The 27,594-nt window shown below is 40.6% G+C and overlaps 1 protein-coding gene across 5 annotated transcripts in view; it reads left to right on the top strand.

Annotated features, from left to right (window-relative positions):
- The window catches only part of atrn (attractin), a 170,147-nt gene that overhangs the window by 7,588 nt on the left and 134,965 nt on the right, over positions 1 to 27,594 (top strand). For all 5 annotated transcript variants that reach the window (XM_037796501.1, XM_037796499.1, XM_037796502.1 and 2 more), the window contains exons 2-6: positions 10,546 to 10,629; positions 14,965 to 15,078; positions 15,643 to 15,771; positions 20,341 to 20,537; positions 25,650 to 25,818. In XM_037796501.1, coding sequence (XP_037652429.1) covers positions 10,546 to 10,629; positions 14,965 to 15,078; positions 15,643 to 15,771; positions 20,341 to 20,537; positions 25,650 to 25,818 — 693 coding nt within the window. The remainder of the gene's footprint in view (positions 1 to 10,545; positions 10,630 to 14,964; positions 15,079 to 15,642; positions 15,772 to 20,340; positions 20,538 to 25,649; positions 25,819 to 27,594) is intronic.

Here is a 27,594-nt window from a genome sequence, read left to right as displayed (position 1 = left end):
ATCGCGTTGCTAGGCAACAGTTTGGGTCCATGTTTCCTTCCTGTCAGCTGACGTTATTCACATACACTGCAACAGGAAATAAACTGGGACACATTTAGAATGTTTATGTATAAAACCGTGTAATGATCTATATATTGTAGATTTGTGACATCACAAATGGACAGAAATCGAAATGGACGGCTTGTTTCAAACGCACAATTTCTGAATACGGGCTGTGTGTGTTTCTCCGTATATTGAGCATTTTGATAGTTTAACAGTATTTATATAGCACTTAAACCTGCTTTATAATATAAAACACATAAAAATCTCACTTTTTACAATACGGGACCTTTAAGAAATTACTCAAACCGATTAATTGATTATCAAAATAGTTGGCGATTAATCAAATAGTTGACAACTAATCGATTAATCGGTGCTGCTCTAATTATTATATCCAAAATCTAAGAATATATTTAGTCTCGTATCACAATATCAATATAATATAGATATATTGCCCAACCCTATCCAACAATAATTACTTACTTAAAATCAGTTTATTTGATAATGAACACTCGTAGGATTCAGTTTGCTTAGCTCTATATATAACCGTATACTTTACTGCTGCATTTACAGGCCAAGACACTGATCCTTAATGCTTGAGTTAGTAGAACGAGGATGAAAAGTCTCTGTGGGGATTGTTAAAGTTGAACCTTGGCTTCTGTCAGTGGCTATTAAGTTTGTCTTCTCTTCCTACTACTTTAAAAAGCAGCAGAGCAGCATTTGATTGTCTGTTTCTACTCTAAAACTCTATCTAATGTGTAGAAAAGTGTAAAAAAACGGAGCCCAGTGTTCTCCTCCTGTCAGTGCTTTCAGAGAGGATGTCTGCTGGAGGAGTGATAGTCTGACCCTGAACTTCACTAATAACACAGCAGGGCACTGACAGTACAGTATAATAGTTAGCAGCTCAAGCTTCAGCCCTCCTGCGCCACAGTGTGCAGCATTATCAGCGATGTTGTAGCCTCCTCACCGCATCGGGCTAATTATCATTAAATGGAACGGTAAACTTTGTGCTCGGTGATGCCAGATTTGCCTGGAATCAGAGGCCGTGTTGTTGTGTTACCGCGGTCAAAGGGCCGAGAGAGAGATCTGTGGTCCGAGGCCGTGTTTTGCATACAGACAATGCTGCCATACAAGGCTGGCTGAATGCTGGTAAAAAGCAGCCTTCTGTGGCAGCGTCCTGCCAAGATGGAGTCCCGGCGAGCCATGAGGGCCAAAATCAACACGGAGGAGGGAGGGGGGGCAAAACAGACTGGTGTGTTTTGTTGTTTGTTTTTTGGCATAAAAATTTGATTTGATTTTTTATCTGAGGATATTTTGATCTAGTGGTTCTGGGAAGTGTTTAACTCTTTCCCACAGGACTCAGTGGGGCAATAACGTTGAAATTAATATCACAATGTGATAATAATATGATATATGTGTATGACAGTATGACAAATGGTTGTGTAGCGCCTCTGGTACTCAGCCAATGGGAATAATGAATGCGCCAACATCTACCTTGGTTCGATGAGCAGTTGTCTTAAATAACTCAGGAGAGTTATTATAGATTGAACAGTTGACAATTTTATTGCACCACAACAGTTCAACAACATTCAAAATGCTTCACACAGATGTCAAAGTATGAAATTAAATGTAAAAATAAATAAAGGAGCTCTTTCGAAGTACAAATAAAACAGAAACTTCCCCCAAAATCAGTGTCCTTTAAGATGAAATCCTCTTCCTCTAATTAAGATGATCCAAAGAGTGCAATTTCTGTCTTGGTGTGGGTGTAACGTGAATACACCACCACACTATTTCAAGTTCCAGTATTTTAGTTCCTACTACGCAACTACCCGGGTAGTAAAAGTGTGTTTGTGTTCTTATCTGGTATCCAAATGAATTGAGCAGTCAGATGTCCTCTGTGGCAGGTCCTACGGTTGGCCACACCGTTTCCACGACCGTCCACAGTCTCACCGGGCTTGGCTCGCCATCACTGAATCCTCCAGATTCTATTGTCGTTTAATAGAACCAAAAGAAAAACCAACCAACACAAATAGTGCAGGATAGTAAGTAATCTTTAATAACAGGCAGTGTTTGGGACAGCCGAACATGTGGAGGCAGAGCGTTCCAGAGCTTTGGAGCTGCAACTGAAAAGGCTCGGTCACCCCTGAGCTTCAACCTATAGACCTCTGGACAGTCAGAAGCAACTGCTCAGTGGATCTGAGTGTCCTTGATAAAAGATGTGGTTTTAAAAGGTTTGAAAGATAAGTTGGAGCTTGCCCATTTAGCAATTTATACGTAATAATAAAATATTAAAAATCAATCCTAAAACGCACAGGGAGCCAGTGAAGGGAAGCCAGAATAGAATCGGGGAGATGTGCTCACGTTTACGTGTACCAGTTAAAAGATGAGCTGCTGTGTTCGGAACAAAGCTGCAGGCGAGACAAAAAGGCTTGACTAACACCAACGTAAAGTGCATTACAAATAATCAAGACGTGTGGTGATGAAAGCGTAATTTACCTTTTCAAAATCATTAAAAGATAAAAAGGGACTTAACCCTGGATAAAAGCCGCAGTTGGAAAAAAAACTTGATTTCACAACTGAGTTATTGACGGACAGCTCTGTAACGTCAATAACACTTCAATTTTAAGTATAATATTTCACTTTGCTAGTTGTAATATATATTTTGAATTAATCCAGACTTCGATTTTGGTCGCATGAGGTTGGCACGGGTTACCATGGTTACACGTCTCCAACCGGCGAGGAGGCTCTCAGGAAGTGACGACGTAAATTACTGCTCAGTGCGTCCTGTTCACTCACGCAAAAGTAATTTGAACAATAGTACACGTATCGGGTATGTAGTGCATAGTATTTTGGACAAAGCCTGATTTTCCAATGCTTTGAAGCCCACAGAAGAAGTTCCATTCACCTCCATTGAACTGGGGTGCAAAGCTCAAAGATGGATTTCTCAAAACTTTGGAAAATAGTAATCAAAATATTTTGTTTTGTTTTTATTTGGGTTGCGTCGGCCGACCCTTATATGTACATTTTGGACATTAGAAGTCCAGCCCAGAGATCAGTCTAATAAATGCATGTTTACAGTTAATGGTAAGTGTGTCTGTAGACAATCGTCTGTGTCGCTGTAGAATCAGAGTTGAACTGCCGTCTGCTGACTTATGTTGTTGATTCTCAGAAAGCCAAAAACAGTAAAATGTCATTTCTATATTTATATTAAAAGCCACTTTTATCTGGTTTACTATCAGACCGCTAACCCACCGCTCACGTCTCTCTTACGTCGTAATGTTGACATGACTGTCGCCATAAGGCTCAACTGTAACCAATATATTCTCACTCTTATCAGATTATGGTTACACAAAGGCCAGCTTTATGCTCCTTGGCACGGAGAGTCACAAAGACATGCGACTGTACTCTCTGATCAGCCCGGCACAGAGCTTTTGCCAACTTTTTTTTTTAGTAGTATTATCCAGTTTTGCAGTGGGACGGGGTGGAGAATAAATGCCTCGTCCCAGCTACTTATAGAGCCAGTATAAGCTTCCAGTGCATGGTCATCATATCTTGGCACCGGCTCCGACTCCCCCAATTTCTAATGCATTTATTATATAACTCTGTGCCAACTAATGAAGTCACTGCTCTTCTTTAATTGCCTATAGATGGTGCATCAATATGTCTTTTGAAACGTCTGTAAGAGTGGTATGAACACTATCATCCACACACCTGTGCAATGTGAACAGCTCCCAACATGCAGCTGTCAACTGTCTTAGTCGACTAAGTCCATGAGGCGTTTTTTTATGCTTCTTTCATGCTAAATGACTCATTTCCAAGAAACTTCTGAGCTCATCTCTGGTGAACAGAAGATTTAAAGTGGTGCTTTTGTGTTATTCTTTGTGGAGAAACTCAGTTTTTAAACATCGATCGTCAATTAAATCCACTAATCGATGATTAGTCAACAAAATCTGTGTGTGTTAGTCGACTAAGACTGTCAAGGACGGCCCTACAACTGAGTCAGGTAACCTGCCATTATTTGGAGCTCCTGCCTTTTTCTTTTAATTAGCTGGTAAAACCAAACAGGGCGTTGTTTACATCCATGTTTGCTAGTTAGCAGTGTTCTTCTTTCCTGCCTTTTCTTAATGCATTGCCACATTTCTTAATCTGTTATCACCAACAACTGTCAATCAGCAGAGAAGAGAAAGTATAGTCGAAAAGGAGGACCTGCTCTTAAAAACATTGCTCCACACTAGGGCTGCAACTAACGATTATTTTCTTTGTTGATTATTTTCTCGATTAATCGATTAGTTGTTTGTCTGGCCTCTCCGGTCCAGGTCTACTCCACAGTGGTCAAAAACTCAACAGTGTACTTTCTTAAATGTTCTGTCAGTCAACTAATTGATTAATCTTCTGTTGTTTTTCCGTTTTAGTTTCCTTCAAGGTCTCGAATTCTGACCAGGGTGTAGAAAAGTTTTCTCATCCACTGATGCACTGCAGATAGGGATTTTGGGATTTTCAGTTTCACAGCTTTCTGCTTTTGTTTCTCTTGTGTAGTCTGAATATTAGTCCACACCCATCCTCAGGTGCTCTCTGGAGCCTGTTTGAAGGCCGACCACGCTTTACTAAAGAATGCCCTGCAGAGATTAATAGTCCCCAGTGCTGCTGTACTACTGATTTACTCTGTTTTCAGCTTACTGATGATGCAGAAGCATAGACGTTAGCCCCATCTTCTTCCACGGCATCATAGATGGAGTTCGGGAAGTTTTAAAGGCAGGTACTAAAAGGATGGATTTACTTACGACTGAACAGAAAGGCCACGGTGGCTGAGAGTTAACTATTTCAAAAGTCAACACAGAAATCTTTTAAGTCGGCATCCGTAAAGTGCACTCAGCATGTCTGTGACGCTGAATATCAAAGGACAGAGTTTTGTTTGTGCAGATGAGGTGAATCTGCAGCGTCTCCGTGGACACATTTTAAGTTGGATAAAAGGATAAATTACACTACATAAAAAAAAAAAGCTCTCCTCAAAGTGCAGCTGTAACTCACTGAGGTGCGAAAGCAGCACAAAAAAACTTGGAAAACATCCACATGCTCATAAATTTCTGGAATATTTATCACACAATATAACTGACTTATAGCTTCATGAGCATGATTTGGCAGCTTCTGTAGATTTGTTGCCATGTTTGGTTCACAGCTCTCCTCCTCCTCCGTGGATGCTGCTGACGAACTTTATTCTGTCATCTTGTGCATCTCTTAAATGTTTTGGCAACATTAACAAGGGAGGAGAGAATATTTATTGTTGATTACAGCATCTGGTGGGCTGTTTTTATTTGATTGTATATATTGTGTACCACACTTGACCCTAAACTCCACACAAGCACCTCCTTAAGGTACATGTCTTTCTGCTAACGTGCAAAAATTAGCAAATTATGTACACCAAACTCTAATTTCAGCAGCTTCTCTACATCCACTCAGACAGTCTGAGGAGGGAAAGCCCTTTACTCTGTCTGAGCATGCTCTTGGATGTGCCACCGAACAGGACCGTTGTCGCCTTTTGAATGAGCCGTCGTGTTTGCTCTGCTCTCACGCTGCGGCACTTTGCCGTTTGCAGACCACTTGGCTCTGCTGCAGGGATACCATTTGCATGAGAAAGAGACGTTGTTGGACGTCATTGTTGATGCAACTTATGTTCTGCTTGTGTCAATGTGGGTCTAATAACAGGGAGTACAAGCAGCAGCTGCTGGCTTGTTCTTTATCTCAGGACATTTTTGATATCATCTGTTTTAACATGACAGTTGGAGTTTTAAAAGTATAGGAGGCTACAGGAGTTATATTCATGTAACTTTAGGCTGCAACGCTGCACGTTTTTAAGTGTCACTTAACTACGATCACTTCAACTTTACAGTAAATGACTGACCCTTTCAAAGCACACCTTATGTGTTCAGATTTATTGAGCGAGTTCTAGGAAAACTTTAGTTTCTATTAATTTTACTTTGGTACGACATCTCTCAAATGTTAAACGATCCTTGAACAAGATTTTTTTTAAACCGTCCCTGCTTGAATATGTTCACACAATGACAACATTTTTGACGATAAAATAATAAAATCGTTTAGTTTCCAAATATTAAATTAATCACCAACTATTTTGATAATCAATTCATCACTTTGAGTATTTAAAAAAGAAAAAATTCTCAGATTGCAGCTTCTTAAATGTGAATATTTTCTGGTTTCTTTCCTCCTCTATGACAGTAAACTGAATGTCTTTGAGTTGTGGAAATACAAGACATTTGAGGACGTCATCTTGGGCTTTGGGAAACACTGATTGACATTTTATAGACCTGACAACTAATCAATTGATCAAGAAAATAATCGACAATGAAAATAATCGTTAGTTGCAGTCGTAACTACATTTAATTTGCAACTCAAAAATACAGCCGTATTGCAGGACAAACATGTATTATATAAGCTTTAAATCATTAATAGATTATTGGTAGTTGACATGGCCAATGATTGAGTAAGTAAATTGCAAAAGATTTGCATCAATCAAAAGCTCATAGTGAAATGGTTCCCAGTTTTGATCCCAAATGTGTTTCAGGTACAGATAAAGTGACCTTTATGTGCTTCCTCATAATAAAAACATGAAGGGTTAGTACATGTGAGAGTTTTTTTTTAAATAGTTTATTTGCTCGGGCTGTCCTCGACCAAAAAGATTCTTAGTCGTCAGACACACAAACCCGACATCAAAGAACTAGCGGCAAAGAAAGCCGACCTTTGAGTCGTCTCACGTCGCCTTTGTCTTTGCTTACAAGTTGCATTTGAACACACCGCGAAGACTACAACCGACGTTCAACTACCACGTATGTTCTGCGCCTGTATGAGAGGAAATAACTCATCCACATATGTGTGACCCTTTAATTGTTCTTTAAGTGGTCACTACTGATAGAACATGAACTCAAGGTTCATATATAACTACTTTTGGATGATGTTTCAGAGGGATATTTGTACCCCAGTTGTAGTAGTGGTTGTGCAGTCTGTGCTACAATGAAGGCACTGAACATGCATGAGTTTGAGTTGTGGGGTGATGGTGATGGTGTGTTGGGTTCAGCAGAGTCTGGAGCTTCTCGGCCTCTGAGGGAGCTCTGTTTGTGTGAGAGTCCCTGCAGGCCCAGGCCGTATTACCACTGAGCGATGTGTAATTACAGCGTTAGTGTACTCGTTAGCTAACCGCTGAGACCTGCCACAAGAAGAGAGCTTCTCTACTCTCTTAAAACACAAACAGTGAGCCAGCAATATTCAGCAAAGCCTTGTGTCAGTGATGGATTAATTCATGGAAGTTTTCTGTGTATTTGGTGGTTAAACTCTTCATCTGCTCATACACTGACTCTCGAGTCCACCCACTGCAGAGATAGCAGGAGAGCGTTGCTGCAATATAGAGTCATACGTTTGGCTTGTAAAGTCGTCGTTAACTTAACAACACCCTTGGCTTTGAGCCGCCCAGCCCACACATAGCCGGGGCTATTGGCCTCTGCCCTGCAGCTATGGTTGCACGCTAAAGTTTTCAATAACAAGAAGTTGCAGAACACTTGTTGCCTGGATGCAAATTGAAAACTTTGTTATGAAACACACAACAGGGACTCCCCAGAATGCTCTGATTATATTATCGGTTTCGTGAGAGAGAGTAACATCCTGTTTTTGAAGTGGAATGACGCAAATATAATACAAATTTGATTTATAAATGAATCCACATTAGGTCGAGACAAAGCACACTTGAGCTTGTTTTGATAAAAGCGTGTCTTGAGGTTGTTATAGTGATGCAGAGATCTTCTCTGTCCTCTGTAGTCCGAAGCGCTGCTGAGTTGTTTTGGAACAAGACTGTGACTGGGTGTGTTAGCAGAGTCATTGCACCCTGAGACCTACTGTACATCAGTAATGATACAACCTCTGACTGCGTTTAAGTGTCCCCCTGTGTAATTCAGCTCCTCTCTGCTGCTGTGTCATCACGCTGGAATTGATCAGGCAATAACAGAGCCCGGGCGCCGTACTGTGCCATTAAGAGTTTGCGGCCGTCCGTCGGTCGCGGTGTTTTGGCCTGAGATAATAATTTGCTAGGAAGTTTAATTATTCTCCTGTCCTACTTGCTGCTTGCTCAACCACCGAGGCTGCACGAACATGAAGATGAAGTGGCAGAAGTTAGTGTTTACCTGCCCTCTCGCTCTCTCTGCTCTGCTGACTGGCTCTTGTGTAACAGCGTTGTGTGTGTAATCATTTCTACGGCGTCGCTACAGAACATTCTTAGAAATTATAACTGCATCCTGAATATTTTATTCACTATTTTATTCTTTTGATAATGAAACAGATATTGCAAAGTAAACAAAACTGACTTTGACTAATATTGAAAATAAATAAATGATTTTTATTATTGATTAAACCGTCTATTTTTGCATTTAATTAAATGTTTGGTCCAGAAAAAAGTGAAAAATGTCCATAACAACTTTTTCAGCTCTGTCTGGCCGCAACCCAAAGATATTGAAGATATAAAAACAGCAGGGCTGTCAATCGATTAAAATATTTAATTGCGATTAATTGCATGATTGTCCATAATTAATCATGATTTATCGCAAATTAATTTCACATTTTTTTTATCTGTTCAAAATGTACCTTAAAGGGAGATTATCAACATGGGAGTGGACAAATATGCTGCGTTATGCAAATGTGTATATATATATTTATTATTGGAAATCAATTAACAACACATTGCAATGGAACCAATGGATTCTTTATGTTTTTCTAGTTTCATATGATGCCAGTATCTTCACTCTAGCTTTAAAACTGAGCCCGCTACAACCTCCGAAAGATCAAATAGCAGCCGGGCCAGACAACGGCCCGTCAGATTTTTAACATGTTAATTAAAAATCTCAAGTTTTGTTAATGCGTTAAAGAAATAAGTGGCGTTAAAAACAAATTAGCGTTAACGTGTTATTAAAGCATTAACTTTGACAGCCCTAAAAACAGCAATCATCACGTTTGAGAAGCTGAAAAAAATAAATGGTTTTGCTTGATAAATGACGGATTAATTTCTCTTTGTCGACCCACTTGTCATTTCAGCACTAAATTGATCCATCAGTTTAATAATTGATCAGAGTCTACAGCCATGTTAGCGCCTCTGTTAGGCTTTAATTAGGCACAGTGGTGCCTTGAGCTAAACGTTAACATCAGCATACTAACATGCTCACGGTGACAATGTTAACATGCTGATGTTTACCAGGTTTATCATCTAACAATGTCTTATTAGCACTAACCACAAAGTACAGCTCATGCTGATGGGAATGTCAAGTTTGGCAAGTATTTGGTCATAAACCAAAGTTTTGAAATAATTGACATTTTTTTTTTTTTTTTTGAACTTAGTTTTTATTGCAGTTTCAGGAACTTATACAATTATCATCACATTCTTTACCACTGTTTTTTCATTTTATAGCTGTCTCTTTGTTTTTACACAAAATCTTAAGACTCAAAACAAGGGGGAGAGAGAAAACACAAAAAAACGAAACAAGACTTCATCTTAAAATGTAATTTCAATTGAATTCAAAGAGAAAGGGAGGACACAAACTTAAACAATCCAAAATCATTAAAATAAAATAAAGTTAAATAAATTAATTAATTAATTAATTAATAAATAAATTTAAATAAAAATAAATGTGGTGAAGGGTCGGAGGTCAGGGAGGGGAAGTGTGTAATAACTGACATTTTGACATGATGATGATGCTAGAAGAAAAGTCAGGACATTAGTAAAGTTACAACAAATCATCATCCTGAGGGGGCATTAATGTCTGAGCCAAATTTAACAGCAATCCATCTAATAAACGTTCAGTCTGGACCACCAGACATTTGCTAAAATGTAACGCTCTAGTTTTTCCTACATTTTATATCATTGTAAATTGAATACCTTTGGGATTTCTTTACTATTGTAAAAATATATGAGTTTAGGTTCTAGAAAACTGTATATATATAAAAAAAAAAAAATCGATATATTAATTAAATTGAGATCTTGTCAGAGGCCTGTTAATGTCACTGAACGGTCAGTATTAATTAGTTATTGCACTGTAAATCAATTGTTGAGTAAATTATTTTGCATGAAATTCAATTGAGATTAAATTGATCTTAATTCCACACTCAACGGTTTGATGTTCCTGTTATAGTGATGAATTCCATATGGAGCCATTTGGCTTTCTCTTTGTGTTTTTAATCCTGCTTTTTAATGTGACACGTGCAACAACTTGTCAGCACACATGCCAAACATTCTTCCCTAAAAGCTCTAACTCTCGGTGGTATTTGCTGTGGTTGTGGGGGATTCAGTGGTGCCATCAGTTGTATTTAGTTTCACCTCATACCTGCTGCATCACATCACACCTGGACTACTGTAGCAGTAGAGGACGCAGTCTCCAGGATTTCAACTTGTTTATAATATACAATATTACATCTTCATATGGAACCTTGAATTTATCTTCTTCTCTTCTTTTCTCTCAGGTTGACGGGGCCCTCTGGTCAGCTGACTGACGGTCCAGGAAACTACAAGTACAAGACCAAGTGCACCTGGCTGATCGAGGGACAGTAAGTAGAGAGCAGATCCGACACCAGGGGAGAAAGACCAGATCAGGACTTTGCGACAATTATGCTGCTCATTAAAGACTTTTATAAAGACTAGATGAATGAAAAATGCTCTTTTAACGCTTTTAGATCACCTCTCCGGTCATATTGTGCACCTATTTAACAATATAAGCCAAAAAATGACAAACTAGAATGGCACTCAGAGAGCGCCATTCTAGTTTGTCATTTGTCAGCTGGCGGTACCGTGAGTAACACGACCTCCTCTCGACTCCAAACAGATAGAGCCAGAGCAACACGACCTCCTCTCCATGCCAACCAGATAGAGCCCGAGCAACATAGCCTCCTCTCCATGATAGATAGAGCCAGAGCAACATGACCACCTCTCCCTGCCGAATAGATAGAGCCAGAGCAACACGACCACCTCTCCCCGCCGAATAGATAGAGCCAGAGCAACACGACCTCCTCTCCCCGCCGAATAGATAGAGCCAGAGCAACACAACCTCCTCTCCCCGCCGAATAGATAGAGGCAGAGCAACACGACCACCTCTCCCTGCCGAATAGATAGAGCCATAGCAACACGACCACCTCTCCCCGCCAAATAGATAGAGTCAGAGCAACACGACCTCCTCTCCCCGCCGAATAGATAGAGCCAGAGCAACACGACATCCTCTCCCCACCGAATAGATAGAGCCAGAGCAACACGACCACCTCTCCCTGCCGAATAGATAGAGCCAGAGCAACACGACCACCTCTCCCCGCCGAATAGATAGAGCCAGAGCAACACGACCTCCTCTCCCCGCCGAATAGATAGAGCCAGAGCAACACAACCTCCTCTCCCCGCCGAATAGATAGAGGCAGAGCAACACGACCACCTCTCCCCGCCGAATAGATAGAGCCATAGCAACACGACCACCTCTCCCCGCCAAATAGATAGAGTCAGAGCAACACGACCTCCTCTCCCCGCCGAATAGATAGAGCCAGAGCAACACGACATCCTCTCCCCACCGAATAGATAGAGCCAGAGCAACACGACCACCTCTCCCCGCCAAATAGATAGAGCCATAGCAACACGACCTCCTCTCCACGCCAGCTTGTTTCAAACCCACAATTTCTGAATATGGGCTGTGTGTATTCCTCCGTTTATTGAGTGTTTTGATAGTTTAACAGTATTTATATAGCACTTAAACCTGCTTTATAATATAAAAGACATGAAAATCTCCCTTTTTACAATATGAGACCTTTAAGTCGTGATCCAAGGTAATAGATTTTGCAAATTGATCTTTTGAGTAGGTCAAACATCTTTGCTGCTTAGTTATAACTTCCTGTACAAAGAAACCTGCACATCTGGTCTCTAAGTAGCCAGAACAACTACATGAAACTGATACTCTCTTATTGATTTCGTCCATTAAATCAGCTCCTGCCATTTAAGAAGAAAAAGGTTGAGGAATGATTCATAAATTGAGAGACAGTTGAGAGATGCATTTTGAAAACCGAGTCAATATTTCAAGCATGCTCATAATGATTGTTATGTACACAGTCGGCACTGCAGTCCTTCTCTAAGATACTATCCAGCAGCAGGAATTTACAGCATCCAGACGGTGATGGATGAAAATAAATGGCAAAGTAACTGTGAGGAATTCAATACTCCTTCTCTATTGTCTCAGTCAGCATAATCACGCCACAGAGTATCGATGTAGAGCGATGATTCTTAATTTTTTTTTGGCCGCCAGCTCATCCGAACCATAAACTCTTTGATTGCATTTACATATTAGGCGTTTAGCCAACATTATCATTCAGAGGGGGATTAACCATGAGTGACTTTGTCGGAACTCAGGAGGTCACGCTCATGTTTCCTTCGACAGGACGTGTGGATGTTACAGCGTTCTGAACTCCTGACCTTCCTCTTCCTGTATGGCTCCTCTAATCACCGGGGCCGCCCTGTCGTCCAGCGTCTTCATTACATACTAATGGCACTTTTTAATATGCTGTCTTGAGACCTTAACAAGAGGTTAATGCAGTGACACGTGCACCAGAATGACAAGAACATTTAAAGCCTCGGACATACACTCGCTCTGAGCTTCCTCTCTGCAGTTTAAGTGCGTCTGCTGCAGCGGCCTGAATTGACTTCAGCCGAAGGCAGTGAAGGGATGACGCGCTGTGCTTCGCCGCCGTGCTCCTAGGGGACCTCGGTTGTAATTGCTGATTTGGAATAGCAGTTTCTTTGTCAGATCTCTCCGTACTCCTGATTCATTACTTACCGGTCACAAGCCTTCTTTTTCTAATTGAACCTTGGGGCTGCTGCCATTCCTCTGTTTATTTGTCTCAGAGGGGAGAGAGGAAGAACCGCCGCCGCCGTTGCTGCCGTCATCGCCATCGCTTCACTCTAATAAATAAAATTGTGAAGAGAAAAATGTGACCATCATGACATTTCCTGTACGTCTTGTGCCCTCATCGTAGATACTCTAAATGGGCCTTTGTGTTCTTTCCTCCTCTTTTTGAATGATTTGATTTTGAGATGATAACCAAATTTAGAGCAGAGGCAGTTTAGGAATGTCTAAAATCTATGACTGATTAAACATGCTTGTTTTCTGTCTGCTGTCCTGTCCTGTAAAGGACATGGACAGTTAGTTTATTCATTTTGCACAGTGTAAAATGTGCTACTATATCTGTTACATGGCGTGGTACAACTTTATTATGAATAATTTGCTTTGCTTTGATAGCACAGGAGAAAAAATAATAGAACTTTAAAATAACAATAAAAAACAGTGACTGTCCAGCTTACTTTGAAAGGAAGTCCTTGGTAAAGGATGGCAGTCTGGAAAAACATCCAGAAAAAACATTTCCAGACTGCCGTCCTTTACCAAGGACTTCCTTTCAAAGTAAGCCTGACAGTCACTGTTTTTTTTTATTTATTGTAATTAGACTATTTCCCCCATCCTTGAAGAGTACCTGATTTTTAACTTCAACATTTCCAACACCAAGTTTCCTGTCCCAGTGCAGCACTCCCAATTTTTTCTTCATTATCTATAAAAGACTACTAAGTTGAATATTAGACTATTAGGTTTCTGTTGTTTTAGGGATGCACCGATTGTGAAATTCAAGCAATGTTCAAAATAACTTGGCAGATGTTTTTGTTGTTGTTATTTATTTCCCTTTTGCGCCAGACAAACAAAGACATAAAAAACAGATCGCTGCTCTCAGCTGGCGGTACCGTGAGGTGGTCGGCTTATTATTAACACGGTGTGTTTCCGTGTAACGTATCGGTGGATGCCTCTCTCATTCAGCAGCCTTGTTATGTCTGTATAACGTTACTCTACGTTGCCTCTCATCCCGTCATCTACCGCTTTTTTCTATCCCACCACGGACGGCCAGCAGCTCCCGCACCTCGAAGTCTCGTCACACATCCACACACGTATCTCTCTGCTCTCAGAAGAAGGCGTGGTCACATGTCATCAACGCGTCATCAGTTACACTGCGCATGTGTTATACCCTGTGGTCTTAATGCTCAGGCTGATCGGAATCCTTAAAAAAATCAGCGATTCGGATCGCAACCAAAATCTAATGGACTGTTCATTGTGCTACACCCCACCCCTCTAAAAAATGTAATTCAAATCCATCACGAACTTTTGGAGTAATCCTGCTAACAGACATGCAAACCAACGCCAGCCACTTGGCCTTGGCGGAGGTAATAATCAGCAGCTGTTGTCCGAGTCTGACCGCAAATCACCAACACAACATTTAGCCGCTGCTAAATTGATGCAACACAACCTATAACCATCGGCCACTGCCATCGTTGAATGTCATCATATTGGCCGATAGCCTGATGGCAGTCAACAAAGCAAATGTCGGCCGATAAATCGGTGAATGCCTATTAATTTTTCTTTTGATCTATTCATTGATTTCATGGCAAACATGGCGCCATGATGGGAGGACAAATACTAGTAAAGCTTAGTTGCACTAGGTGGTGAATGTTTCTACCATATCACCTGTTAATTATCCACCTGTTATGTTCTCAGCTAGTGAAACAGTAACTTTCAAATACTGTGTGCAATGCTAGACCGCAGAGGTTAAATAATAAGTTTGGATGGTAGAAGCTGTCAAAGCTACAAAAGTGTGCTTGTTGCACCAACTAATCAACTGTGTCTTTGTACTCACCGTGTTAAAACATCTATTGATTGCATCCACTACAAATGACATGCTAACGCAGCTAGACTTCTGATACTGCTGTTAGAGTAGTTTGGTTATTTAGTATTAAAGTAATGACCAACCCAGACAGAAGTTCTCATGGTCTTCCTCTATCTGTGTGTGTGTGTGTGTGTGTGTTTGTGTGTTTTCCAGGCCCAACACTATACTCCGATTACGGTTCAACCACTTTGCCACTGAGTGCAGCTGGGACCACCTTTACGTGTACGACGGAGACTCTATTTACGCCCCCCTCCTCGCTGCCTTCAGGTACGTCTACTGCGGGTTTGAATGGATGTCGCTTCGGCTCAGCTTTGAGTTCTGGTAGCCTCTGTGTTATGGAGGACGGAACCTGCAAAAATAAAAAATAAATTAATATATATATATACAGTATATAAATAAATAAATGACTTGATAAAGAAATAAATGTCATTAAATGTAGCAAAAATAATATAAAAAATAAATGTAGCCATTAATTAATTGATAAAATGTGACATAAATTTATATTTTGGTTTTAGTTTGCATTTTTATTTATTTCTTAGTATTAATTCCCTTATTTATTTACTCTTCTGTTTAATTTTCCCTTTTATTTATTTATATATTTATTTTTATAATATAAAATAATGTATTATAATATATAATATATTATAATAAAAATAAGCGCAAAAAAATATATATAAATAAAAAAAAAGTTAAAACAGAAATATCAATTTGTCTCATTTTATCAGTTAATTAATAGCTACATTTAGTTTTAATATTATTTGTGCTACATTTAATGACATATTTATTCATTAAAATGTGTTAAATTTCACTTTTGTGTTGTTCTGCTTGCAGTGGTCTGATTGTTCCTGAGCGTTATGGGAATGAGACGGTTCCTGAGGTGGTGTCTCAGTCCGGTTATGCCCTGCTGCACTTCTTCAGTGATGCCGCCTACAACCTGACCGGCTTCAACATTTCCTACAGGTCAGAGGAGCACGACATTTAACTAGTTTAACACTTTTCGTATTTACTTACTTAGCAGCAGGAAATGTTCAGTTTTGCCTCAGCAGTAACTTAATACAGCATTTTTTCACTCCCAGTTCATAATACTGCAACTATATAAATATTAGAACACTTTCATCAGTGGACTATAGGCTCAATCACCATAGTGTTACCTCGTTCGGTGATAGCTAGTGGCTTTATCTGACATGTATTTAAATGAAAATCTTCAAGATTATTACTTTAAAGAATAACCAAGGAAATACGGCGGTAATGTTCATATTAAATTACCTGCTGGTTCCATTTTCAAAAGAAAAACCATCATCCAAAAGGCTTAAAGTCAACTTCACCTAAAGGCCGGTCCTCCAAATCAAACGTAAAAACTTAATGAGATGTTGTCATTTGTCTTAAATTATGTTCTCTTGATTTTGAAATCTTAGCTTCCACATATCAAATTACCCATAATCCTCTGCAGCTGAGTGCGTGGTGCTGCCAGACCTCAGGGCAGCACCACGCATGCGTTCATGATCGAGTCAGTCAGCGGATAAAAGTATCTGCTAAATGACACAGACTTTGAAACTGAGCCCCCGAGAATGAGAACCTCCCGTGCAAATCATTTCTGTTTCACTGGCTGTTGAGCTTTATCTCGGTGAAGGACCCACTTCGTTGGGCTTGATGACGCATTACAAAGCTATCACTTTCTGAATGATTCATCCCGTGCGCTGGCACGGCTGGTTGTAGACATTTCAGTGAGAGGATCATGTCAGGCTGCTGACGCTGACGTCGACTGCTGCAGTAGGTTTTTGTTGCATCACTACACCGTCGTCTACCGGTCGGACTCTCTGTGGCATGTTGTTTGTTGTGTTTGGTGCTTTTGAGGGAAGCTGACATGAATACCATGAGGAAGCAAAGAAAGGCCACAGTAATTACAACATTATTGTGGACATGTTTTACAAGCAACTTTACACCTAATTGTGAAATGTAAACACTACTGTATCTTTAAAGTTACAATCTCCAAGATCTTTGTTTCGTTCTTTTTGGTGGCACCTATGGCGTTCATAATACTGCATGTGCAATAGGCCCAATCACCATTGTGTTACCTTATTCTGCGATAGATAGTGACTTAAAGCTTCAGTAGGCAGTATACTTTTGGCATCACTGGGCAAAAATTCCATAATAACCTTTCAGCATATTGTAATTCAAGTGTTCTGAGAGATGACTTCTGCTCCTCCTCATGGCTCTGTTTTCAGGCTTTAAAAAAATCTAGCCCGTAACGGGAGACTTTGACCAATCACAGGTCATTTCAGAGAGAAAGCGTTCCTATTGGCTGTGCATTTGAGGTCAAGATTGAACTTCTATCTCGTCCTGGTTTTGAACCCATTACTTCCCTCCACCCATCCTGCATGATGTCTTTTCTTGTGAGCTGTCAGCTCCCATTAGTCTGCACGAAACGACTTTTACAATAAAAACAATATAATGAGATACATTAATTCCTACCCACACTAATACAAAAATATAATGTCATTCCTTTAATCTGCAAAACATCCACATATCGGTGCACAGCAGATACCCACAGCAAACTTCACACAAGTCAGACAGAGACAAAAAATGTCATTTATTTTCTCCGCTCTCTCTCTCTCTCTCTCCCCGTTTGCTCCGACTGGCATAAAAAGGAAAAGTATTAACCAAGTATAACCAAGTGAAGCTTGTCCGTTCCAAACATCTGCAAAGGACACAGTGGACCCCTGCTTTTTTTTTTCTTCCTCTCGCTCATTGGTACCGTCGCCATGGCGATGGGATTGAAGTTGGGCTGAGGAACAGCGAATCGGATGAAAGTGAAGTGCCCCCGGGGCCCCCCGGTCTTTGGTGTCTCGGGGAGGTGGTGGAGCCGAAACATCAAACCACGAGGCTGCCGAAGGAACATGAAAGAATGAACGAGAGCCCCTTTGTGTCATGTTTGTCTTCTGGAGGGGAAAAAACCCCATCTCACTTCAGTCTCCGGCTTTAACGGATAATAATATGTTTGCGGTAAAACTTTTGACATTGTTTACTCTTGTCATAAACAAACATTAGGAGCATTGTCTCGTACACAGTCTGCAGTGTATTCCATATTAAAGTCTGGCAGTATTCTATATTTTTCCAATGAAAACAGATCCCATAAACAGAGTCAATCCTACTTACAGTGTGCTGCTTCTGTAAATGCTCACTAGAGCTGCAACGATTACTTGATTAGATGTCAAATATGAAATTAATAGGCAACTATTTTGATAATCGAATAATCTGTTTGAGTAAAAAGTCCAAATTCTCTGATTGCAGCTTCTTAAATGTGAATATTTTCTGGTTTCTTTACTCCTCTATGACAGTAAACTGAATGTCTTTGAGTTGTGGACAAAACATGACATTTGAGAACGTCATCTTGGGCTTTGAGGAAACACTGATCAACATTTTTCACCATTTTTATGACATTTTATAGACCAAACAACTAATCCATTAATCGAGAAAATAATCTAATCTAATCTAAAAAATCTAACTCTAACCTTTGCGGCAGGTTTTTGCCGATCCGTGTACATCCAAATGTTTCTAACTACTTGGACCCGGATGCGTGGCGAAAATGGCGAACTTTGAGGAGCTTTGAGAATGTCTGTTTGCCATGAGGAGAAACCCGCACAGAGTACAAAAGATCCAAATGTTTCCTCGTCACAAAGCTTTAAAGGTGCAGTGTGTAGGATCTGGCGGCATCTAGCGGTGAGGTTGCAGAAACTTCTCTCGTGTGCCATTCCTCTCTAGAGCCAGTGTTTGGTTTGTCCGTTCTGGGCTTCTGTAGAAACAAGGCGGCCGGCTCCATGAAGAGGACCCGCTCCGTATGTTGATATAAACGGCTCATTCTAAGTTAACAAAAACACAACAATTCTTATTTTCAGGTGATTTTACACTAAATAAAACCTACTTTTTAATATCATATTCCATTTCTGCCAATAGATCCCCCTAATTGTTACACGCTGTTCCTTTTAAGTACTGAAAAATGGACAAATACATTGTTGGTTTTGGTATTTTCATGGGATTTGTTGACAAAAATGTAGAAAAACGCCAACCTTATCTTTCAACATCAACAATATAATTTAATTTAGTTATACATGTGTTTAGTTTGTTAAAGTGTGAGTGTACATATAGTTCTATCTACCCATTTAGCTGAAGCTGCTTTAATTAGAGATATTTTGAAGTGTATGTCCTTAAATATTCGGCTGCATGTCTTAGCTAGACAATGATATGTAGTTATTCTCAGGATAAGTGAGGCGACTCAGAAATGACCATCATGTGAGCGGTCCTGTAAATGTTTTACGACCGTTTTTATGAGGAAAAAAATCATGCAATTTGAAATTCTTTTGGACTTTTGCGTTTATGTCCGCGTGATTTCAACCCACTATGAATGTCAGTGTTTGTGAATTTTGCTTTCTCTCTGTGAGCTTTCTGAAGACTTAATACTTTGTTATTAGTTGTTTTCCAAGATCTCAAAAAACAGTTCACATCAGCACACTCAAAATCCAGTGTTTTAATCACCTTTCCAACTAAAAAAATGCTTAAATTTTGTAGTATGGGATTTTGGACATAGTTAACTGTGGGCTACACCTGAGCTCTGATTTTTTCCTTTATTTTTTAGGATGATTTTTTTGCGCTTTTGTCACTTCTGCATCGTGGAAAGTCAAAGCCAAGCAGGAACAGAGTCACCTTCTCTGTTCCTGTTTGTACTGAAGAAGAAGTTATAATGTGGTGATCAGTTCTTCTTTAATAATTTAAAAACAGATTTCTAGATGTTTATCAGCAACAGATATGAGATATACCGTCACTGGAACATGAACATGTTGCTCTAATTCCCGCCGCATGAATATGATGTTTCCGATTTGTTTGGCACATAATGTGTCCGTTGGGTGCTGACGGAACAGCTCAATGTACAACAGAAATGACCTGTCTAGAGACACGGAGAGCGTCAGTAGTGCTGTTTTACTGCAGATTGGGTGAGTTTACCATCTGCTCCTCTGTCCCTGTGGTGACTTTATGTCTGCCAGTTACCTCAGCGTCTAGCTGGATGCTGTTTCAGAGCAGACGGCCCTCTGAGATGAATGACAAGTGCTGAAGCCGACGCTTGACCAACTGATGAGGGAGGACGATGCCAATGACAAAACCTTCTGCTGTCTGAAGGGGGAATGTTTCATGTTTTAGCTTTAAAGGGGACATATCATGCTCATTTTCAGGTTCATACTTGTGTTTTGGTTTTTGGTTGAATCACATGTTTTCTGATCTAGACAGCCCACAAAAAACTGACTGGGTTGTCTTATTTCACAGTTTGTGGGTTGATAGGCACTCTAAATACCCAAATGTATGTGCACAAGCACTAAAAAGTCTTTTATGATATGTCCCCTTTAAGCCTGGAGAGGAGCTGCTTGCACAGAAGCAGATGTAACTCCGTCGTTGAAATATGTCCCTGATGTTTTATTCAGAGTCTATATATCAGGAATCTTGGTTTCTCACCCTCTCTGCTTTTTTCCTCCCTCCCAGGGTGAACACATGTCCCAACAACTGCTCCGGCCGTGGCGAGTGTCGCGTGAGGAACTCCACCGGTTCGGTGTACTGCGATTGCGAAGACAACTGGAAGGGGGGAGCCTGCGACGTCCCCTACTGCATGGCCGACTGCGGCTACCCCGAGAGAGGCCGCTGCCAGGGCAAGACCTGCGTCTGCAAGACTGGATGGCAAGGTGAGCTGGCACTGCAGCAGCAGCAGCATCACTGTGACTGTCATTGTCTCACACGCTGCGCTTGGTTTGAATGACCACAATGTCATCAGCTTGGCTCCAAAACCCTCCTCGGTGTCTTGAATAAGCCTCTTACTGGCTCTGTGTTCTCTGTGCAGAGTAAACAGTGGCTCTGGTCTCAGGGGCGGTTTAAATCACACATTTAGCTGCCAAGATTCACTTTTAACAGCCAGAATTATTAATACAGGATATTCATGGACATGCACTGTGCCTTCTTTCTCTATTTTCAATACTATTTTATGGAGCGGGAATGCTTTTTTCAGTAGTTAAGAAAATGGAGATTAGATGCAACAAGTAGAACAGTGTGAGACTACAGACCATATATAACCATAATACCCAGACACCTTCACCGCCGCCTACAGCCACCACTTGTTCAGTGATTCATATAGAATGAATGAGAAATTAAATCAGTTCAGTATGGTTATCAGGCAAATATTTAACTGAGGTAGTCAACTAATCTGCTGGAGTGCCCAGTGAACCGCCCCCTTGGAGTGGCTGGAAGTGTAGCGGGACACAGCTCCTATAATTAGGTAAAGAAACGTGTAATTGAGAGAAAGAAAAATGTTTTAATGAAGCAGTTAGATTGTTTGACTCCTGCTGCCTAATGACCCAACCAAAGCATTCAGTTGTGAGGGGTGGTGGAAGGCCAGTGCTGCCAAATTGGCGACTCTGTCACTAGATTTAATGTTTTTTCAGACCCTCTTATCCAATTTATTTCTAAAAACAAACTAGAGACCAATTTAGCGACTTTGTTATAAAATGTTTTGTTATGAAATTATATTCTATTATAATTAGGGCTGTCATAATCGATTAAAATATCTAATCACAATTAATCACACATTTTTTTATCTGTGCAAAATGTACCTTAAAGGGATTATTTAATACTCTTATCAACATGGGAGTGGGCAAATATGCTGCTTTATGCAAATGTATGTATATATTTATTATTGGAAATTGGAAAAAATGGAAAACTGCAGCCTAACAGGCAACAACAGCTGTCAGTGTGTCAGTGTGCTGACTTGACTATGACTTGCCCCAAACTGCATGTGATTATCATAAAGTGGGCATGTCTGTAAAGGGGAGACTCGTGGGTACCCATAGAACCCATTTTCATTCTCATATCTTGAGGTCAGAGGTCAAGGGACCCCTTTGAAAATGGCCATGACAGTTTTCCCTCACCAAAATTTAGCACTAGTTTGGAGCATTATTTAGCCTCCTTCCTGATAAGCTAGTATGACATGGTTGGTACCAAATGGATTCTTTAGGTTTTCTAGTTTCATATGATACCAGTATCTTCTTCTCAGTAACTGTGACAGCCCTAATTATAATTCATCCCCATGCATACTACTCAGAGTAATCACAGTCCACGGCTCTTCTGCCAACAGCAGGGGGTCTCTCCGTCTCCTTATCAGCCAACGCAGCCTCTGAGCTTTATGCAAATTATGCAGGATGACGTCACAGATATGCATATGAACGTATGACGTCATCTGGCAAGTTTTATGACTTTTGGAAAAGTGTTGGCAACTCTGGTTAAGGCTAATCCCAGTCTAAAAGAACACATTTTATGGAGATATCTGTTAAAGGTGTCCTTATTTCAGGACTAGAGTTGATGCTTCTATGTGAAACCATCTCTCAGTGTACAAACACTGAGAAGACCTGCAGACTCTGACAGTAAAAAATATAAAGTCAAGGTTACAACAGGGTATTAAGGGCCACATTAAGGGCCACATCTGAGATTGTGAGAATAAAGTTATAATATTACGAGAAAAAAATCGTTATTAAATGAGAATAATGTCATAATATTACGAGAGAAAAATCTTAATTTATTGAGAATAAAGTCATACAATTTCAAGAAAAAAAAGTAATATTATTACGAGAATAAAGTCAACTTTACGAGAAAAAAAGTCGTAATATTAAGAGAATTAAGTCATAACTTTATTATAATATTATGACTTTATTCTCATAATACTACGACTTTTTTCTCGTAATTTTTTGACTTCTTGAAATCTCAGATTTATTTTTTTTCCCTCAACGTGGCCCTAATACTTCGTCGTACTAACCTAATTATTGAATTATAATTTTCAATGAGTGTCCAACAGTACTATAATACTATGGAGATCAGAGCTTTCCTGCTATATTTTTTTTTAAATCATCCCCAGGAATAAATGAACAAAACAACCTCCCAGTAAATCTCCGGTGCAGCTGAGCAGCTCCGATGAAGCAGTTGGAGGTTTAGTAAAGAGTGTTGCTGACTTTATCCGTCCAGATTTTGCCTGTTTGTCTGGTGATTCAACCCAGTGCCTCTTCAGCTTTAAGCCTCCACCACTATTTGAGGCTCCCGCTGCCCCCACAACACCCATCTGCTGCAACCTGCTGGACTTCACATGGACTTTCTGCAGGATCAGCTTCCTGAGCTTTTTTTAGTCGAGTCATGAATACTGAGTCTTTTTTTTATTATTTGGTGATGACCAGACATCACTGTGTCCTCTTTGAATCCGACCATATGGGCGTCCTAACGGCTCTATTAGTTCTTAAACAGCTCCGCCGCTCCACTCTGCACGAGCAGAGACAACGGCTTAATTTAACTGCACTTATATCAGCAGCTCCGTGTGCTCACGATCTAATTACCAAAGCTGAGGGAGTTGAGGAGCAGACTGGCGTTTTCTTTAGCCTTTATTACCCTGTCATGGTGTGTTAGCCGACGAATAGCGCACTTAGTGTACTCGGTGCTGCCAGCTCCCAAATGAACTCATTTTCGACACCAACCAGTGCAAAAAGCAGACAGATGCCTGTTTAGTCAAGCCAGCCTTGCATTTAATCTCCCTTTCACAGATGGGTAGCCTTCAACAAATTACGTCTTTAAGGGGAAGCAAAGGCTGCATTTTGTTTTATTTATGGAAATGCCAACGATGTAGCGGTGGCACTGGGAGAATATTAGCCACCAGGGACTGAACTAAACAAAGAGGAGAATAGGTTTAAGAGACCTTGATTGTTGCAGTGAATCACAACACTTCCTGTTCCGTCACGTGGCCACTTCTGCATTGTTTGGATAATGATCAATAAGGAACTCCCCCAGCGGTTAACATCCTGTTTCTGCTGTACGATGGAGTGATAGCACTAATTGCTTGGTAAATGTTTGATTCCAGGCAGGTTTTTTTATCTGCCTCTTTCATCAGACAGACTGTAGATGAACAAGAGAAAACAAACCGCCCCACAAACCACAGCGAAAGATCATCAGGACGAGGCCAATCTCTCTATTTCAGACTCCGCAGTTGTTTGCCAAGAATCTTTTTTTTCCCCTTCATTGAGAAGTGATTCCGGTTTATGCTGCCGTCATTGTTCTCGTTCCATAACAGGGAAGGGCAGCTCTGCCGGGGCCGTCTGTCTTTAAAAGAGTCATTAAACTCAAATCTGTCAGAGTTTAGTGTTTGCTGAAAGAATGTTTAAAAAGGTAAATCTCTACAAAACACAATAAAGGTGCCGTAATTCATCCATTCTTCTTTACACAGCGGTGTATTTTAAAAACTTTACAACTACTTTCTGTAATCCAACACGTTCTCTTCCCAACTCGTCACACACTGAGGCTTTATCTGACTTTTCAGTCGCAGTAAACACATGCTTAATGTTGTGAATTAAACAAAAACACTTGTTTAAGTTTGGCAACAAAACCACTTTGTTAGGTTTAAGAAAAAACAACATGGTTGGGCTTAAAATGAATATGTTTTTACAGTGAAAATTAGAGTTGTTCTGGTACCGATACCAGCATCGGAAATGTGTCCGATACTGCACAAAACTCGGGATCAGGTATCGGCGAGTACGCCAGTCTATGCACCGATCCGATCCCATCATTTATTAACCCAAAAAAACTTTATTAACCAGAAATCAACTCTTCTTCGCCGCTCCATAACAGTAGCCTTCACTGTGCTGTCACCCTGGATGTATCATGACTGCCACTGGCAACGACTGTTTTAGAGCAGCGCAGAAGAACTGATTGCAGGTAGTTTGTCGTGTGACGTTAGCAAATAACAACAGTGTGGTGCTGGTAGAGAGTGTAACGTAGTCAGAGCGTGTAAAATGTCAGCCATTTGGCAATATTTCACTGTGGAAAATCTGTTCATGTTTTACAAACAGTTTAGCCTGAGCCAGGCCATACAACAAAGATAGTAATCATATCACATCCATACAGAGTCAGTAGTAAACGGCTGTTAAATAATAATAACTATATATATTTTTTTATCACGCTGGTATTGGCTGCAAGTTTAGGTATCGGGAAGGAAAAAATGGTATCGGAACATCTCTCGTGAAAACGTGACTTGACGTTGTGAACACGGGCCACGAACGATCAGCTGATTGTAGCGTGAAATGTAACTAACAGGACATGAACAGCGGTCTTCTGGGTGAAAGCCCTGTGTTGTTGGACCCATCCACCTCCCCTCCCGCCCGCCCTGTGTGTCTCTTTCGCTCTTTAAACTACGTCACCACAGCACTTTCCCTGTGCTTTTACTGTTGCCGCGGATGTGTGTACATCGTAGTTACTGGAAAGCCCGATGTGTCTCATATGTACGCTAAAGGGTGCCTTGTGCGGCGGTATCGAACGCAGACAGCCGTGACAAAGCGTCAGTATATGACGCCCTGGGAATGAGAACAGGCTGCATAATCTGTCTCTCTTATCTAAAGGTTTTAAATGCTTCTTTAAGCTCCCTGCCCTTTCATTTGACCTCTCACTTTCATAATTCAACAGAAATCAATAATAGATTGTGTGATTTTTAATTTTTTTTATACCCTCTGTCTGGCTGCAGGACATTAAAGTGAACTAATGAAGTCTGAAAGTTTAATCCTCCTTTAATGCAGGAACCTCTTCACAAGATATAAATAACTTTTTCTTGTTTTACGCTGATTGTTTTTGTCGGTATTTAGTCTCTCTTAAAACCATCTGTTTTTATGTTCCGCTAAAAAGCTGCAGCTTGTTTATCGTGTTTTATCATATATAAATGCAACAGAATAACTGAGCTTCCTGCATCATTTAATGACTCTGTGGTCTCCTTCCCTCCTCAGGTCCAGACTGCCTCGTCTCAGTGCCTGCCAACTCCTCCTTCTGGACCCGGGAGGAGTACACCGAGGCCGGGCTGGCGAGGGCGTCCCACAAGGCCGTGGTGGACCAGGGCATCATGTGGGTCATCGGAGGCTACGTCTTCAACGCCTCCGACTACAACATGGTCAAAGCGTGAGTACTCCGCTCTCCCCTGTGAGCATCTCCGCTGGCATTTTAGGCATTTGGCTGCTGCTGCTCTCATCCTAGAGAGCTGTGAGACAGGAGTCCTGCTGTTGCTATGCGACTGTAGGGATGAATGTGCTGTTCAAACACTCTCTGTTGCAAAAATTCAAATATTTTTTAAACTTCAATACCTGTTATAGAGTACAACGCGTCATACTCTGAAAACCACAGGCCACCAGAGGGGAAAACAGTCAGCGCCACAATATGCAACCGAGGGCTGAAACTCTAACAAAACACCTGCAGTTGGATAAAAACATTTCAGTGTTTCAGAGGGTTATTTTAGCATCCAATGTCTACCAGGGGTGCAGTTCATAACTAAAATGATGATGGGACGAGTTAGCTGTTAGCAAGATACTGCAGTTAGCTAAGGCAAACATAATACTGCATAGCTGTCTGATTTATCCACATTCCACTATTACACAAGCTGCATACTGTCAAAATGCTTTAGCTTCAGGTTTAGCTTCAGGTTCATGCTTGTATTTGGGGTTTCTCCTATTATTATTATTATTATTATTATTATTATTATTATTATATATAACCAAAAAACGTATATTGCCAAGAAGTGAAAGTAAATTTTTCGTTCCATTGCAACATCAGTGCATTTTGAAATGAAAGCGACTACCGGACGCTAGTAAAACGTCCGCCTAAAGAGTGCCGTGCAAAAGAAAAACAATATTAATTCCATTCTATTGTCATATTCTCTCGAAATGTCCTGTGTTGAACAATAAAATATTATAAATATAGTGGGCGTTTTCAGTCCAAAATGGCGGCAGCGGCTGTTGTCAAAAACAAACACCAGAGTTTCGTCTCTTCTGTACTCTTTCCTATAACATGTTTACATGCTTAAATGTTCAAAAATCGCTTTACGTTTCTTATACCAGCTGTGCTGCAGCACCTCTTTTCACCCTCTGTCTGAACCCCGAGCCCGAAAAGCCCAGTCTGCTCTGATTGGTCAGCTGACCTTCTCTGTGGTGATTGGTCAACCAAACCAAACTCTTCGGACTCTTCGCTCCAGCTCCGCTCTATCTATCTTTCTTTGTTTGAGGGCGTTATGCAAATGTGTTACTTTGTGACATCACCACGTTACGGAAGAAAAGGCGGGACTTCATGCAAGGTGTTTTCAGGCAGTTCAGGAGCAGTGTTTCCTGTATCTGTGTCACATGGGTTTTGCTACTGCCCCGCCCCTTTAGGAGACTTGCGGGAGGTCCTGAGTCTATTAACTCCAATGGGAGAAGTGAACGTGAATTAAGATTATGACTGATTACGCCCCATTGTCACTAAGTATTCATAAATATTAATACTTTAGTATCTTAAATGGCATTTTCAGACAAACTAATCAGGAGAAAATGATCTTTGTTTGAGACCTCTGTCAGTCTCAGCAGCACACTCTCATGAGATCTGGCGTCTAACGTTGGCTAACGCCCTAGCTAACTAACTTTCATAATGCTAAATATAGCTGTTAGCTGTGTAAATATCTAATGTTAGATAAACACATTAAGCAAATATGACTCAGTCTGCTTTCATCCATCCACACAACGTTCACAACACTTCCAAACAAGACCATGACCTCGGCCACTTAGGAGACAGGAAGTGTATATCATTTCAAACCCTTGGCAGAGCTTGTAATGCGTCATCTTTCTTATAGAGTATCTTTGGTAACTCCCTTTGGCGTGGACTTTGGGCTTTATCACTTTGCAGACCTTTTACATGCACATAAAAACTATA

This window comes from Sebastes umbrosus, chromosome 16 (assembly GCF_015220745.1).
Source record: "Sebastes umbrosus isolate fSebUmb1 chromosome 16, fSebUmb1.pri, whole genome shotgun sequence".
Lineage (NCBI taxonomy): Eukaryota > Metazoa > Chordata > Actinopteri > Perciformes > Sebastidae > Sebastes > Sebastes umbrosus.
The sequence above is the reverse complement of the archived record's forward strand: the minus strand, read 5'-3'. Positions and strand labels throughout refer to the sequence as shown.